General features: G+C 31.5%; 1 protein-coding gene across 3 annotated transcripts in view; it reads left to right on the plus strand.

Annotated features, from left to right (window-relative positions):
* The window catches only part of LOC106684256 (protein amalgam), a 63,995-nt gene that overhangs the window by 25,309 nt on the left and 20,060 nt on the right, over positions 1 to 18,626 (plus strand). For all 3 annotated transcript variants that reach the window (XM_014426229.3, XM_014426227.3, XM_067051538.1), the window contains one exon: positions 17,967 to 18,134. In XM_014426229.3, the coding sequence (XP_014281715.1) occupies positions 17,967 to 18,134 (168 nt within the window). The remainder of the gene's footprint in view (positions 1 to 17,966; positions 18,135 to 18,626) is intronic.

The raw sequence follows: 18,626 nt of genomic DNA on the forward strand, positions 1-18,626 counted from the left end.
TATATATCCAGTAACAAATTGACTATAATGTTGACCCATAAGAATGGAAAATAACATCACGTGCTATCATAAGGGATTCAATAATTAGGAATGATAAACTAGAAGACATCAACTTCAGCAATTAATCGAATTTGAAAACAATTATTACCTCAATTGATGCAAACTGCCTTAGTTTTAAGAGGAAATAGCAGAGATAAAATTAGATATTGTTGTGTGTAGGGGAAGAGAATTTTTTTACTTTAAATTATAGGGGGTATTTATAAGATTTAGTAAACAAAAAACAGTGTGCCTATAAATTGATTGATAATAATGCAGGAAATTTATTCAAGGAGAAAACTCCGAAAAAATTTTTAAAGGTGTTAAGTTTTTAATTTAATTCCAACTTGATAACTTATTTAAGATCTGTTTATCATGCTTCAAACGATAAAGTTTATTACAAATGACGAATATAATATAAGCTTAGATATTGTCCTCTCTGAAGAGCTAAAGCAACTCGAATAGGTGCACCAGTAGGTGGTCCTGCAATACTATTGTCCATCATGTTCAGCCACCCGTATTTCCTCCAATACTTTCAGGGACCACTTTATTGAATTTGTTCTCATATTACTTCCAGGCTGAGTGAGCCCAGTAATATTACAGTCTGATAATAAAAGCCACCAAAAGTAAACTGAAGAAGAATGTGGTTATAAACCTTTTATTTAAAAAAAAAATAACTGTTACAGTTTGATATTCAAACAATTATTTATATACATAAAGTTTCGAGATAAGTTTAAGAAAGTAAACAATTAATTGTGGTAAATAAGAAATGAAACTGGGCAAATATATCATTTCTCTTGAAATTTCATATACTTCAAATGTGAAGTTGATACATACCTTCAGATTAATTTCAGTTGATCTCATTTACTAATATTAACCCAAAAATTTGATTACATATGAATATCATAAAAAAATTTAACAAAGCTATTCAGACAATAAGCATTAACGATGAGCGTAATTCCATAAAACGAATATAGTGAAAATGAGAAAAATATTTAATTTAATAATACCAATATTAGCATAAAGGTAAAGCAAATAGAAAAAGAAATACATTCTCACCAAAATTTTAGTTTCAAATTAAATAAATTTAAGGTTAAGGTTCGCCTGATGCTGTTAGAAGTTACAACTTTTTAACATTTTTTTCTTTTAATTACTTATTTATTTCGAATTTTAAAAGAAACCTGCCTTTTTAATAATTATTTTAATTTGATATAGGTAAAATAGTTAAAAACTGACAATTCCTGATCGGTGGTCAAAATATCTAAGTATTTTTGGAAATTTTTTGTTCTGTTAGCAGTGAATAGTTAACTAATTCAGACGTCATAGACATAAAAATTCATAAAATATTGCACATCTCACATCAACACTCTGTATACATTCTGATATTCTGGAGTGCTGTCCTTTCTCTGGCTAAATTTCTGCAATCTTATTATTTTCAGTTCTGACAGTCCATGAATTTTTATAATTTCAACTGGTAAATTGCTTAGTGCTATTTGATAAACTCAAGGCTTTGTTATAATTTACGAATAATTTTAGTATAATGATTGGAGAAGTTTGTCGAGGGGTGCGGTCAACAAAGTTAATATAAAGTACCTAAAAATATAAATATATATAAAAGAAAATAGTGTTCTTACCTTATTCTTTTCCCATTCTCCATATTCTACCTTTTATATACCTCAATGTATCAGTGAATCAATTTTTTTACTATTCAATCATCAATTTTTTATCATTTGTGATTAAATTCCTTATTTTGTATTATTCCAAATTTGTTTCTATAGTATTCCTTTTAATTTTATGTTTCTCTAAATTTTGTTGTTATATGTTTTCTTCTATAGCCCTGAGGAAGACCTGAAACTCAGGTCGAAACGTCGGCATAATTGTATTGTTTATTTATGCTGCTCTTTTCTGACCGCACCCTCTGATAAACTTCTCCAATCATTAATCTACGGTCAACTATCTACACCTCAATTTTAGTATAAATGTGTTTTTCAAAATTTTATTTCTTATTAAATTATTTATTATTGAAATATTTATGAATAAATATATTTTCTTTAAAATGTATTAAGACGTTTTGATGTACGTTGATGTTTTTAAAGGTCTTTTTTAGCTGAGTTAATAGTACTATTCTGATTAGTTCAGTTCTAAAAACATTTTCTAAACAGATTTGAAAATAAATTTTGAATTATTTCGCTTGACATATAAAAAGATGGAGATAGGAAATAGTTCACGCCCTGGGTTCTATTTTTATAAATTGAACAGCTGTGTTACTTTTCTGTTTCGTGAGGTCTTTTTATAGCAATCGCATTCCCTTTTGGAGTTTATCATATTTTATAGAGCAGACTATCCTTGTATTTATAGAATATAATCCGAAGTTATATCTGTTATGAGGACTACTTGGGTGGTTACCGCCGTGGTAGAAGTTTTTTAATTGGCCTAAGTAAACAGCGGCGGGCGTGGCGCGGACCCAGCACGCAGGGTGCTCTTAGGATAATCAACTCATCACTCAGTCCTTGTGGCTATTCTACCTTCCTTTAGGGCACTATAATAACGCATTCGTTCCTCCCTCTATAGTTCGGTCGACCTAGTCCGGCTGACGATGTGGGTCTCTATCTTCCCGCCCTTTATAGATACTATTCGGCAGCACGATGACACGAATGACTATGGTGACACGCTAAGAGAGTTTTGATGATACACATCTGTTACTTGAAATAATCAAGTTTTTGAGCATAGTTGTCAACAGAACTTGTTTTTTCATCTAATTTCAAGATTTGTAGGTACAACTTGCAGAATTTCAAGATCCTCCCATCCAAGTGTTTGTGTATTCCAAATCAATTGAGAATCTAAATAAAAATCTTAGACAGAATAAAGTTTCACTTGGATAACCGAGTTGGATAAAGTGGGTAACCGAAGTTTATCAGTACCCTAGAAAATCAAACAATGCATTTACTCAAAATTTTTATCAATACATACGTTGAGATTTTGTTTTCGCCATTAAATCGCACCATTTACGGCTGAACTGACATACCTAAAAATTTAACTTTAAGGTTGACCTTCACTCTGGTTGGTTTTCTGTAGAATCTGCCTTTCTCGTTCTTGTTGGAGTGCATAAATGTTGGACGTTAAACCAAATAGACTAACTAACCTTAAGGTTAATTGGATTTCAAAGATTTTTATTTTATATTAAAACTCATTTTTGCTTACCATTGTGAATTTTAAGGGAAAATAATTCATTTTTCTCAAAGTGTGACCCCAACTGAATCCTGTCAAGTTTGTATGTTAAGGAACTTTACATTTTCATAAATGTGTACTCTTAAGGTTCGTACTGTTCGAATAAACTATCATACAAGCATAAATAGGCAGAAGACTCCCAAAACCGGTTATCTGTTCATGGCATGAAATCATAAGCAATCAAGTAGGAAAGACAGCTTTGTGACGGATGGATGTCTCGAGGATGGATGGACTGCGGATCTCAAGGAAAATGATTAATGAAGAATAGACTGGAAATCTTCCAAAATGGCCCCTAAATCTCCATTGGTAAAAAAAATAAAAAATTTCAATTTTTTAGATCAGATATTAATACGTAAGACCCAAATTGTGTTTCTTTAAGGTGAAAATCCTAGTAGGATCTTTCAAAAAACGTCGATGATTATAATTGTTTAAAGACAAAATAAACAACGACAAAAGGACGCCTCCTATAAATTTGGATGGTTAATGATACAAGATGCCTCAAACTGGCGAATGTTTTCATCTTGTCCTCAACGATCATAATTATGACAATGTAATAATATAAAATACAATCTAAGCAAACGAAAAATAATTTTCTCGTAATTTTCCACAAATATGTCGTAATCTTAATTGTCTTTTATTCGGTCTGATCAAAAGGAGACAGTTTGGCTGAAGGTTCATTGGCCGAGTATTCATTCCAAGGCCAAAATAACGGATACAAAATTTCTTTCTTGAGACGAATTAGTAATTGCGCAATAACCATTCAAGTTTTTTTGACATTTTGTTTTTTGTAGGGAAAGGAATTAATTGTGTAACACCAATTTTTAAGCTAAGTATATTAGAATCGTAAATAAATAATTATTTAGTTGGCAAAGTACTATTAATAAAAAGTATTCATTGTATTTTTACATTATTTTCAGATAATCCTGGAATTGATATAGATACATTTATTCCACCTATTACATTTATTTAGTTTATTTTTTCGAATTGTTTAGGTATATGAAATTATCCTCTTCCATTTCTTCAGTATTGTATATTATTACTGTTGTACCTCATGATAATTTTTGTTCAATAATTTTAATATATAGTTTAATATAGGAGTGGAATTCATCTACTGGAAGCTCTCTGGTTTGTATGTTCGACGGTTTAAGCAAGTCAGCAATTTGATCTATGATTTTTTTTTTACATTTTATGTTTGTGGTGTATTCTTTGGAATGTGATTTTCAAAATCCGTTTCCTTCAGAACCACTCCAACATTGGATACTGATGTTCAGATAATCCAAATCTTATTTAGTATATTTAAACCTACATAAGCCATTATTAACGCTAGCGTTATTTGAATTAATTACATTATGTATAAATTATATAAACAAATAAATAAATTATTTTATCTCACATTGCTGTCTAATAGTGAATTTGTTTAGCGGGTCACTAGAAAGGATATGAGAGGGAGAATTCGGGTGAATTTGTCGATCAAATGAAATAAAAATTGTGAAATGGTGAAATGGAAGGGACAAGAAAGGGAAAGAAAAAGGAATGAATTGAAATATTTGTTTTTAGTGTGTTGCCTGAAATTGATTGTAAAAGGAAACTGTGGAAAAAAAAACTGTTTTCTTGCTTTTTTACTATATCATGTGAATATATGTAATTTATATAGGTCCGATTACGGATTCATTAGTATGCTGTGTAATGTTGCAACCCGATGTATTTGGGCAGCATGGATGAATAAAGCATTTCTCTCTCTCTAAAGATAGGCTTGAGCAAATTTTACTTTGAATACATTTTTCTTCCATGAATATTCTGATACTTCTTGAAAAACGGATTTAATTTTTTATATTTACTATATTTAAATAAAAAGAACGGATATGGAAGATCTAAATGATGAGACAGATAGGAAGGATTCTGTGCCATATAAGTGGACCTTAATGATCCTTACCCTCTACAACGTTGTCTTTTTCTTCTTCATCAGATGATATGTCCTCAAGCCCATCTTACAAATTGCCTAAAGGACATCTGATACACTGGTATACTTCTTTTAATTTATGGCGTTCGTCTTTTACTATTATTCTTAAACCAGGCTTTTCTTTTGTGAAGCAGCCAATTAATTCATAAAAATCAAACAATAATAAACATATAATTACTGATGATTATATATTTATTATGATCTTTAAAAAATAATTATTGTATCTGGATACATGATTTTTTATCTGAAAAACTGAACATCATTATTCCTGGATGCTTTTCTGGCTAAGATCCGTCTAGAAACTTTCCTAAGATTCCTGAAGGCTTGGATACTGGAAAGACACCTCCTGCAGAGGAGGCTGATGAAACAATCGCCGCTGTAATTACTGGAAGACAGCTGGAGAAAAAGAAAAAGTTGCTTAACAATGGTCCATGTCATTGGAGTCCTATGAATTCCCTTTTCATGTACCGACCATTCCAGCTCCTTCCTCTACCTTGCCTTAGGGGCAATTGATTCTGTTCCCTCATCAGTTGTTTCGGAAGCAATCTTTTGTTTCTTTGATGTTGCAATTAGTTGCGGCTTTGACGAAAAGGATCTCGCAGTGTTGAGGTTGTTGTGTTGAATTCCGCTCCCATACATCGAAATTCCAGTTCTGTTTTTATAGCTATTATAAATATAGCTTGCTCGTATTTGCATGTTATGAGATGATATGAATCAGAGAAATTTACATCTTAGTAATGTAGAAAAAAAAAATTTATTTCACCTAAGTATGACTGTTTTATGCAATGTCTAATAATAACACTGTGAAATAAATATTCCGAACAGAAGCTGCTGACATTCTTAATTTATTTATGTGTATATAGTTACATTTATAAGTATCATAAATCATAATCTTGATTTATATTGCGTGATATTAAAATTTTTCACTTATATTGGAAGTCAAATCAAAGGAATATTTTCTTTTAAAGAAAAGATTATAGTATCCCACAAATTCTAGTTCAGAAAAAAAAAAAATCAATATTCATTGATTTATATAGTATAAGGAACAATTATCCCAAAAAGTTGTTTAATGGTATATTTTCGTTTTAAAAAAGAAATAAAATACGTTAATTAATAATCAATCAATATGACATAGTATATTATGGTACCCCATGGGTAGAAGAAGGTAGAACACTTCAACTGACATCATTGTACCTAAGTATTCCTTATTTTCAATGGAGGGTACGAAAAAAGAAAAAAAAAAAGACAGTATATTATGATATCATTACTATTATTGGCAAATTATTAAAAAGTGGTGATTTTATTTTCTAAAATGCTGAGTTGAACATATGATGATGAAAATTCTACTTATCTATTTTAATAGGACAGAAATATCGAATCATAAAATTTTTAAATTAATTATTAACCTAAAAAGATTAAATTTACAAGGAAAACTAAATATTAAGTTACTCTTGAAAAAATTATTGCATCATCAAAAATCTTTACTTCAAAAACACATGCATGGAAATATTGACTTGATCAGTTCATTTTATTGAATTATTAATAATAATTTTGCTAAGAAACCCAAACTACGCAGAAACAGGTTGGAATCCGATCTGCACAAACTAGGGCTACACCCCATTCATCAAAATGGACGCAGATCATGTTCCCTGTCATGCGCCCACTTAGGGAATTAATAGCTGTAAATATATTAGTTACACCTTGACGTCAGTTTAAATTAATTTTCTGAAATACATCCTTTAAAGCTATTTGAAGTTCATAAATTTACACCAACAAACTGTTTTAACCATATCAGGAAACCAATGAGTATCGATGTGTTTCCTTCCAGTACATTTTTCTATATACAGGTATTTAGTATATAATACCTGAATTAACTAAAAAACGAGACAAAAAAAAAAAAAAAAAACTAATATAAACTGGTTAAGTACTCAGCTTTCATGAGTATTTTATTTTCATTTGTATTTTCTCGAAACTAAATTTCTAACACACAGCAAACTAAAGTCGACGGAATTGGAATATAGGACAAAATTTTTACAAAATAAAAATTATGAAGGAAACGTAGCTTCTATACCGAAACTCATCTCTAATATTTCAAATTACATTTTAATTAACAAAGGTACAATTCCTACTCCTGATGTAATTCGATATTGGGTCTATATCTCGACAAGCTTATGATGTGGAAATTCATTATTCCATACCAGTATCGGACTGGAACAAAAAGGATTAAGTAAATATAGCAAAATATTATCCAATTACTGATTATTACAAACATTAAGAATAATTATTCACTTAAAATTTTAATCAATTCAAAGGACGTTACGTATATAACAGATGGAACCATGGAGCATAATCTAGAAATTCAGATGATTTCAAAGCATTATGAAAAATGTTAAGGAGATGGTGGTGGGTGCATCCTTCATATTTTGTGAAATATTGTTAATCATGTATATATATTATGATTAGTGATTGACTATATATTGACTAAAGTACATCACAAACGCTGATCATATTCATTTTTTACCTTATCATCAGTGCTATGAGGGAATAATTTTTTTCTCAGTATAATAAATTGTGTATATAATGTATGTATATATTGTAAATGCAGTAAATTGTATATATTGTAAATTCATTTTGGTTACTTTGGAGAGCAAAGCCGCCATCAGATTTCTAAATCTTTAAAACTGTCGTTAATATTAAGTTATGATTATTTATAGGTGAATTTAATATTCCTTAAAGCCTTATATGCTTCGTTTCGTCTGTTATTCTACAAAATAATTAATAATATGAATTATTAATTCAAACTGAAAGTCCTATGACGAAAAAAATAATTTATCTAACAAAATCTTTCTTCATAAAGTATTACCATTTAACCAATTCATTTTTGTTTCAATTTTTGAAAGCTAATAGGCTAGACTAGGGTTTAGTCTTTTCAATTTCATTGTTGATGAAACTATTATTTTTCTATTGATTCATTTTTGATAATTATACTCGAAGAATTGTTATTATTTAATAGCGTATTTAGTCAAAGTATTTGTTTTCAAGTTATATTTAAACGAAATAATCATGAAATTGCATTTACTTTCTGTTCGATAAATACTAAAACTGAATATCCCTTTTGTTTGCTTATGGTTAAAAACATATTCATTGTTTTTTTCAATAGTCCATTAATTCTCTCATGCCTATTAGTTTCAGTATTATTATAGCACTTGTCATTAAAGCATTACAGCTAATAGTTTAAATACAAACTAACGATTTGTACATGTATTTACTGATTTTCAGTGACGTATAATTAACTTTTCTACAATAATTTACATGCTACATTTTACTTCGAAGACCAGTTTCAAGCATGACTTGTTGGCACATTATAGTCGCACTAGGGAATTCCGATTGCTTGGGTCAGCCAATTCCTTCAAGTGGGTCTAGGAAGTATCCCGAACGATGTCCAAGTGGATTCTGAAGAGGATTTGATAATTTTTAGTCGCTGTCACAATATTCCAGACACAGATTAGGCAATATTTGGACCGCTATGAACATTAATATTCTAGCACTGACGTAACTATTAATGTCCTTGGACAGTGCTCTCAGTTTGCTTTGGTAATGTTGTACATTTCGTCATTTATGTTCTTTTTAGAATGCTTAGGTCATATTAAAAGAATTTTAACTCTATTTTACCAGGCAAACGTCATTACTTTCCTGAGGAATATATAATAAGGGAAAGCACTGCGATCGTTCAAAATTTCGAATTTGGGTTTCGACGTCCCCAAAAATAAATGTTTTTGAAGTCCCCTGATTCTAAAAAATCTAGTATCACAAAATAATCTCTCTTTTTTTTTGTAGATAGGGGAAGTGCAACCAACAAAAAGTCACACAATATTATGAGATTCTTACTCTCTAAAAAATCTCTATCCTTCTATACCGCGGAACCTCTGCCAAGTATTACTGCGAGAGACAGAAGGACTACATTACTAATTCTTCTCTGGATATCTTATTTAAGCTAAGCCATTGCTATGTTGTGTTAATAAATAGTATATACCTTCATATATTCATGATCGCCTTTCTGGCAGATTTCCAGACCTTCCTTAAGACTTATTTACATAGGTCACTTTTGATGTTCATTTTGGAAGAATCATCTAAAGTTGTAAGTATAGATTGGCGTTTATTTTAGTTTCATGTAAAGTGTACATGCACAAAGTTGATTGCCTACCAACTCTTGATGACAGGGTCTCGCGTCCTAAATGGAGGTGTATTGAAACATGTAAACAGCTCCGTTAGGTTCTGTCTATGTGGAATGGTTGAAATAGGTTTGGTTTCCTTGTAGTTTTATTATTCTTGCTACTTAATTTATATCAAACTATTTTATGACAATTTCATTCAATTGGTAAAACATTTTTGGTACCAAATTTTCATAATTCTTTCTATAAATTCGCCTTCAACCAGCTGATCTTGATCCCACTTTGTGTATAGCGACTCCTTTGAATCCTCTTATCCAAGGATATCGCCTATTCGGCATCGATGTGAGGGAATTCCATTGTTCAAAGATTATTTCGACCATGTCATTCTTGGAATCTTCTTTTGAATCTGGTGCTTGTATAGCTGGTGCTACCAATGGTTGTACGGACAAATCGATACCGATCTGAAGAATGACGGCCCAGCTTCCTTTGTGACCATTAGACAAAACGTAATTAGCTACCATAATAGCGTTAGCTCATCAGGCTATCAGGGACAGGATCTGGCGGCGGAACTAGATAATGATGATAGAGGTTCGTCCCTACGGGAGGCAGATGTGGGCTCGGTTACCGTCCTACCATGCTGTGCTTGCTGCACCTGGAGCGAAGCATTAGGACCATGGGTAAGATGTCGGTACACCGATCGGATAGTTCGCTAAAATGTTATCTTATCTTCCAAAAGGAAACATCTGCTCTTCGCCGATGGAAGTTATTCTGTCCGATTCGACGAATTGACTGCAGTTTTTCCGATTGCCTTGAATAGATCCATTCTTTGTATTAGCAGAGGATAGATGATCTTTTCCATGTTTCTATACAGTATTAGACGTATTATTCAGAATATTTTTTAATGAAATGGAATTTTAGTAAATATGTTTTATTAATGGTTCCAAATTGTATATGCTACAGGATTTTCATCATATTTATAAATTCAGCCTTTTTTTACATGAAAATTATTTAAGATAAATAGCTCGCACATTTCAACAAATTTAATGGCAGAAAGGATGTTCTACACTTCAAAATGTGTGTTTAGAACACCACTAATTTCTATAAGGAATAATAAAATACGTTTTATAATTTTAATTTATTTTTTAAATTTAGTGATGACTTTTACAAACTATTATTCACTTCTCTAGGCACTAGGTTGGTTAGAAAGATTGCTATATTAAAAATTGATTATTATTTGGTATATAAAATTTACTTATTCCCTAAGAAAGCAGTTCTTTGTGTAAAAAACCATCTTCCTATTTTTCACAGAGACTAAACTGTCAAAACAGTTTTGCATTTTTAATTAAAGATTAATTTTGCATTTTTATTATATTAGACTAAATGTACATAAAACATATTACAAAAAATTATTTTCTTTCTCCCAACCTATTGAATTTTTTTTTATGAACTTTTAAAGGCTTGGTTGCTACTACTCTATAGTTGTAAAGAGCACTAAAGTATTTTAGAAAAAGTACCTGAGATCGGAGATATGGGCGGTCACTTTATAATCCATCGTCAAAAGATAAGTTGAATAAATGAAGACCAATGATAAACGGCTTATCCTAGTTTCGTTTACTGTGTGATGTAGATAAACATCCTCTCCGGGAGAGAGTAGTAATACTGAAAAATTGGAAGATGACTTAGCTTCGACTCTGGATGTCAGCTCTATTCAATTTTGAGAATTCGTTAGGGATATGCCGTATTTATTCTACTGATTAAAAGAAAAATCATTTAACATCGATTATCGAATTAAATAACTTATTTCTCCCATCCAAAAAATAAGAAAATTTCTTTGTTTCTAGATATGAGAGTTATTCTATTCTATTATAGTAATGGACTTATGGGATAAATATGGGTTTATACGAAGCTGTTTACATGTTTCGCTACTGTTTCACCATTTAGGATGTATGATCCTGTTATTAAAAATTGGAAGGCTATCAACTTTTGTTCATACTTGATGTTTACTTAGGATGAAACAAAAATAAAAGCCAATCTGTGCTTATCACTTTAGATGATTCTTCCAAGATGCAGTTGGACCCACCCCACTAAAACCCCCAAGGAGCAGCGGTCCTATATCACTTTCGAAATATTTGCTTAGAACGGGAAGAGTAGACTTAACATAGCTAAATCAAGCAATATTTAGAAAGCGCCTGAAATTGGAAAATGACGTGACTAAATATATAGTATATATACATATATATCGACTGTTACTGTATAATCTTCAAAGACTTGCGATGTGAAAATCTCACACCAGCAAGAGTCAATGAGATACTCATATGAGGTCCAAAAGTTATTAAGGTTCGAAACCGAAGTAAGTAGGCGCTTTTACTCTACTCGGGATGTCAACGGTGTGGTCCTATTGAATTCAAATAGGAACCCGATACCCACAATATCTCTCCATCTCCGTTTAACATATATGCTAACTCAACCAGTTTGTACTTCTTTCTGTTCTGTCTTAAGCATTGTTATGTTACTCACTCAAACATTATCAGTTCATCAGTTTCTACATCATCGTATCTGATTTTTTTTTCTTAAGTAAAACAAGGTCAAACTGGAATAATTTATTGTGACAAAGTTAAAATTTAAAGACTAATATTTTTATACATAAAATTATAGTATGGAAAAATTATCAAATATAATAAAATAAAATAAGGTTAATTGAAAAATTATCATATTGGGTATTGAAAAGAAACAACTTTTTCTACAACCAGGATGATAATATTTAATTACCTATGGAAATGAACTGAACTTTTGGTTATGATGCTATGTAATAATAAGGCTGCGGAGAGTAGTAAGCCTGTGATTATATGGTTTATTGATGGTTTTTATTACAATGCACTCGTGAGATAAAATTCTGTTGATTTTTTTTTTTTTGACTTGCTACCATGGAATACTTTATTACCATAATTTAAAAGTACGCTTGCCTGGTAATTTTTACCCAGGATAATACCAGATCCTCAAAACATATATATATAGTTAATGTGTACTAAGATTAGTGTAACGTAATATATGACTTAAAGGAATAACAACCATTGGGCAATTCCAATTGAAGGTTTTCAGAAACGATAATGGACATATATTGTGGTATAGAAAAATAATTGGAACAGGTTTTTTTGTTTATTTTTGCATGTAAAAGTTTAATTCTCTAGTAGTAATAGATGTCTTGTGACCAAAAATTAAAAAATCCCTAAAACTGGATATTAGTTGTTCAAATCCATGGATATCAAAGGTGGATTCCACTCATTCATTGACACAGTGATTGCTTTATATAAAAAAAAAAATTCCTTACTAAGCTGAACATTTGAATAACCACCCCTTGTGATATAAACGCTCAAAAATTATTTTCTAAAACCAATGACAAATTATATTTTCGAATTACTCAAAAAATTCCTTGCAAAATATAGCCGCTCATTTGAAAGATTACGAAATTTCCATAAAAAATAAACACGATTTCACAAGAGTAACTAAGTAAAATTAATTTTAATTTTTTAAACATGTCCCTCTCCTAAAATGAAGTTAGAATTGACTCAGTGGCATATTGCTTGTGTAGATGTGAATCACCACTACTTAATTACTTATAGTAGTTGGAAATGTCCCTAAAATAGAGTCGCTGGCAACACAGGGACTGTGCTTGGAACGTAGGATCTCCCGACTTATTCTTTTACCAACCGGCACATCGGCCGATTCAGAATTCCCTTCTTTCTTTCGAAGAAATCAATGGCAAGATCGCCACACAAGTAGACCTATATTCTCCCAATGCATATTTACTTTTAGCCTCCTTCGTGTTACGATGCGCCACCGAGCGTTGGCCAGCATGTAATAGGACCCAGCTATATTTACGGTTCGATTTTGTCGTGTCCCGACTGTGAAAACTTCAAAATTTCTTTATAATTGCTAAGATCTCTCAACTTTTTTTAGGTCACTCTGTCGGTACCCTGAAATTATTTGTCTTATTTTTATTCAGGTTTACTTTTTGTTTAAAATAATGCTTGAATTACAAGAAAACAATTTTACAAAAAAACAAAATTTTTTTAACTAACCAGTAGTGAACAAACGTTTAAATTAAATATGATTCGTGATTTCTTTTTTTCTATTTTTTTTTTATTCATTTATATCATTTCATTTTCTGAATTGGTTACAAATTCTATAAAGGATATAGGTCTGATAGAATAAGGTTACGAGTAACCCTGAATGATAAGAGAAGGGCAACGATATCGGGAGTGGTATAGAGCTGAATAAAAGATGAGAGCCGGGTACCACGTGGCCTGGGCGTGGCTGCGGAAACACGCGGCATTTACCCCTCACGCCTTTTCACCGAACCCATTTTCAATTTTATTTCCATCACGATCATATTTATTGTCCCATCCGCTTCCTTCCTCCCTGGCTAATTGTCGGGTGGCCGGTTTTCGCTCCTCTGCAGTCGTTAGGTGTCGTCCTTCCGTCGGAACAGTGACTTTGAAATCGTTTTATTACCTATTCAAGTCGTTGGAATTTGAAGCCGACACCTCTCCTGCTTCAGGTTCCGCTTCTTTCTTTCGTTGAAATCAATGGGAATATTGCCATATTACTCGAGTCGACCAATGATCGTCCAATGCATACTTACTTTTAGTCTCCTTGTGTGTTACGATGTACCAACGTGCGTTGGCTATCAGGTATCGTCGTTCGATGTTCTAAAAAGTAGTCGCATCAGACAACCAGTATTTCCTGAATGAAGCTTTAACTCTTCCAATGTTTTAATACTTGCACATAGTAGCAATTGATGAATGATCGGACGAATCTCGTTTCTGTAGTATCTTCAATGATAACGAATCCTCAGGTAGTTTGTTATGAAGCATTGTTTTCCTAGGACCGTTCCAGAGCGGACAAGAAATTGTTTTTAAGGGATCTCGAAAAAAAATAAATAAACCCGCTATAACGCTTAATATTCGAATTTTCCTTATGTTTTGGCTGCTAAAACAGATTAAGATAGGATTGTTACTATTTTATGTGGACCCAAAACACAACAAACGATTTCTATTAAAAAAAAATTGTTTAGAAACGTTTCTTATCAAGTGCGATTAGAATTCGAACTTTGTAGGTTTTAACCTGCCTTAGTATGGTGGATATAATAAGGTATAAAATTATTCCAAAAATTTAAAATTTTTTTTAGTGTGGTGTGTACCCTGTTTATCCCTCTTTTTGATCTACCTACCAGCCCGTCTATCTGTTTTCGGATCTAGATTGTTTTTGTCAAGGGTTGTCGCAAAGTAACTTTATGAAGTAAATTTTCAACTTAACATCTTTGGACACTTATCCTTTTATTACAACTGTACATCAACAGGTTTTACATATAACTATTCTGAGATAGTTCAACTAGAGATAGATGGAAACACTTAGAGTCCTTCACACCTCGGTGATGGACTTGTTTTTTCTTATGACTACTTCTCGACAAGACGTGCTTCACGGATAACCTGCTCTTAGTTTTTTTTTTATACCGATCACACCTTTCCAATCCTGTAGTTCATTTATGATATTTCTGAACTGATATCTTTAATGAAGCACAGATCTTCAATATAAGTAACTACTGTTAGATATATTTTTCAGCTTTTCTAATAATTTGACTATATTATCTGAAAGATGAGACAGTCTTACTGCCTCTTTTCCATACTTCTTAAACTTAGACTCCATCTCTAATTTTTTTTTTTTTTTTTTTTTTTTTTTTCCCGAACCCTCTAAAACAGAAATAAAATGTGAGTTAGTAGTGCATTACTGTGTAGAAAGAAAAAGTAATTCGTGTTGTGTCTTACCTTTTACTACCTTTGGTATTTAAAGGTTACCTGTTATATTTAATTTTACATATGAGCTATCCGTTCAGCAACTATTTGAGTCCGGAGGTGAGGGGCCTCCTCGTGTTATATCGCATATAATATATAAATAAAAATAAAGATAAATAAAAATAAAAATACAACTAATAAAGACAATAGATAATAGTGAAATGATAAGAGAAATCGTCTAAACGAGATTAAATAAGGAATAATTAAAAAAAAAAAAAAAAAATACATAGTTCTGCTTCACTTTAATGAAAATTGGTATCAAATCAATCAATTTAATTACAAGACCGACTACACCTACAATGCTGAATATTTCTGTAAGCTTTGCTTTTGAAGGACATTATCTTTTAAATATTTCTATTTTATAAGATATTTGCCGAGCTTCGTCTCGTCCAAAAATACTGTCTTCTCATTCCTACAAAAATCCATACTATATACCCTCCATATTTTAACAAATTCCATATTCTTTTAATAAGCATGAAATTTTTCAATAACAGCAGGATGGAATGAAAACTGTTTTTAAACAGTATTTGTTTGTTTTGCACATGTTCAAACATAGTTCTTAAAATCAGAGCTTTATAAAAATATGTTTTTGTTGAAATGAACATTAAATATGAAGCACAGATATATTTCTCATATTTATAACATCACTTATTTTCGGGATCACCAGAGATACACACATATCCCAGTATCACGCCTAGCTGAAGTGGCTGTATCCATCCTTCCGATGCCATTATCTCCTTGTTTCCTTTCTGTTCCAAGTAAAGAGTACTCAGCACCCCTCCTATATCCTTTTTAAATCCAATTCCGTACCCTCAGGTTCCATTTTTCTTATATCTACCCTCCAACTCACCAAACTGCTGCGTTTGACAAATCATTTTTTATCCGAGCTGCCTTTCACTGGAACTCCATTCCCTATGACATACGCCATGTACCAACCCTTTCCTAGTTTAAAACCCTTCTATTTAAATACGTTTTGCTACACCAATCTAATCCAATATTATAATATTATAGATATTTTGGAACTACCTTTTTGTTTTGTTTTTAATTTTTCTTTTCTCTGTATAAAAAATTATTTATACGCAGTTTTTATATAAGTTTTAATTAAGTGCTGCCAAATTGATTTTGGCCAATATATGATATTGTAATATTAAAATTACCTTATAATTGTTCTAAAGGGACCTAGTCTCAGAATAATAAACTATTTTTCATTTCATTTAAACAAAGGTTAAGTTCTACTTAGAATGTTCAACCGTAAGTCCTCTAAAGGTAGCTATAAAATCTTAAGCAGGCTTGAGCGTGTGTAGCAACTTTTAGGCTAATTTGAAACTCATAACTTGTGTTATTTAGTTCGTTTTAATCACCTTTCCTACCATAGATGATTATTTAGGATGCCTGTAACGGTTTTGATCTAGTTCTATACTAGAACATAGAAGCCACCTGCTGTGAGTAGGCAAGAGCAATCTACTTTGTTCTTCAGCCATGGTATATTGTGTGTTCTATGGAACGGTACATTAACCTCGCTTTTGCAGGGTGTTGTGGAACTTTAGGCCTATCATATTAAAATGGAACATAAAATCGTTTTTGGTAATATAACTGTTCACATTAAATACATTTCTTATATCCCTATCACATCCTTTATAAAATTCTTGTCTAATGTCTGAGACTGACATAAGAACATGTTGAAAGCTTGGAATCAATTGAGTTGGGTACTGTAGACGTCTACAGTTACGCTTTTACCTTGGGAGATTAATCGTGGATATTTTGCTCAACTACTTTATGATGAAGTATTTCGGAATCGACTCTAATATTTCTAAATTTATCGATCACTTTTCATGTATATACTCATACTTGTATCGGAACTGTTCAAAATTCAATTTCTTTAATCTTGAACAATAAAAAATTTGGGCCCAGTATAGCCAGGCTTTGGGATGGCCTAATGCTTGTATATTGCTAGTTACGTGAGGACAGGAAATCATAAAGAATACTGACGTCCGTCGTAAAGTTCATCGTCGCAGCTGTTCTAGAACAGAACATTAATTTTTACTTAATACATCACTATGTTAAAAATATTGTATTAATTTTTTTTGAGAATTATTTCTTTTGCATTTTTTTAATCCAGTTTTGAACGTTTTCAGATTTGGTATCGATCTTGTTGTGTTCAAATTTATCAAATAATTCAATGCTTTTAAAATTTATAAAAATCGGGTGTTTAAAATTAAATAATAAATTTAAAGTAGAATTTCTTTAAAATTAAGTTAACCATAGTCTTGGATCCTTCAGAGAGATGGTAGATGCTAGTACGTTTCAACTAATTAAACAAAGTTTAAAATTTTCCAGTAAAGACTCTGGGAGCATTCTCTGAAATACACGCTTTTCCCAATCATTTTGTAAACTGACCTCTCTCAATATGTACATATTTATAAGTAATATTAATATACCGATATTATAAAAAGTAGTCTTTGAACTTTATCTGACTCCATTTCAACATCTATGTTCCTTTGTTCTGAGGGTAGTAAACATACCCGCACCACTACAGAATCAATGTTATTTCAGCTTGTCAAGGTTCTCATCATGTCCTAATTTCAATCGAGTATTTTGCAATATATTAATCATAGACATTGCTGAGTAAATTGATTATGTCAAATAAGCAAAATGTTTTTGTTTTGTTTTTCATCGGAATTCAGACTTTATGATAATGAACTATCTGTTTGCTTTCAGTGAGGTCTGATGACTACAAGGATCCGTCCTACGCCGACGACGATGGAGCCCAGGATGAAGACGACGAAGACGAAGATGGCCCCCCACCGAGAATAGTAAGCCAAGGAGGCAAGAAGACGTTTTGGGTTGGCGATACCATTACACTTCCTTGTGAAGTCGAAAATAGAGGTCTGTATGTTTGTAATATCCTATAGGATGGTTGAAATACATTTACACTCCATAGCTATAATCCACTTAAATATTCCATTATATAATATATTTTTTCGATTATATTTGTTTATTCGTATTACATTTTAAATTTTCTAATCTTGTTTTGTCAGCCTTATTTAAGGCCTATAACCTAACACGAAATGTTAGCACAAATTAATAGAAAATACTGATTCGTTATTGTGCGGTTTATTTTTGACCGGAATTTAACTACATCTCTTAAAGTTAAGAAAAGGCTTATAAGCGTCTTATAACTCATGTAACTGTAAAAGTCTCCCATAATTAGTGAGAATTATTGAAAACTTCTCTTTTAATTTTGTTCCTTTTTTTTTTATGCACGATTTAGTTCTAAATTGCCGTTTTTAATCAGCATGCAAGTTTTAGAAACAAGTTACACCAAGTTACAAAGTAGATACACTTATTTTACTTAATTACAAAATGGCCTTATGTAAG

The sequence above is a fragment of the Halyomorpha halys genome, unplaced genomic scaffold, assembly GCF_000696795.3.
Source record: "Halyomorpha halys isolate HHAL.00 unplaced genomic scaffold, Hhal_1.1 Scaffold560.1, whole genome shotgun sequence".
In the NCBI taxonomy this organism is placed as follows: Eukaryota; Metazoa; Arthropoda; class Insecta; order Hemiptera; family Pentatomidae; genus Halyomorpha; species Halyomorpha halys.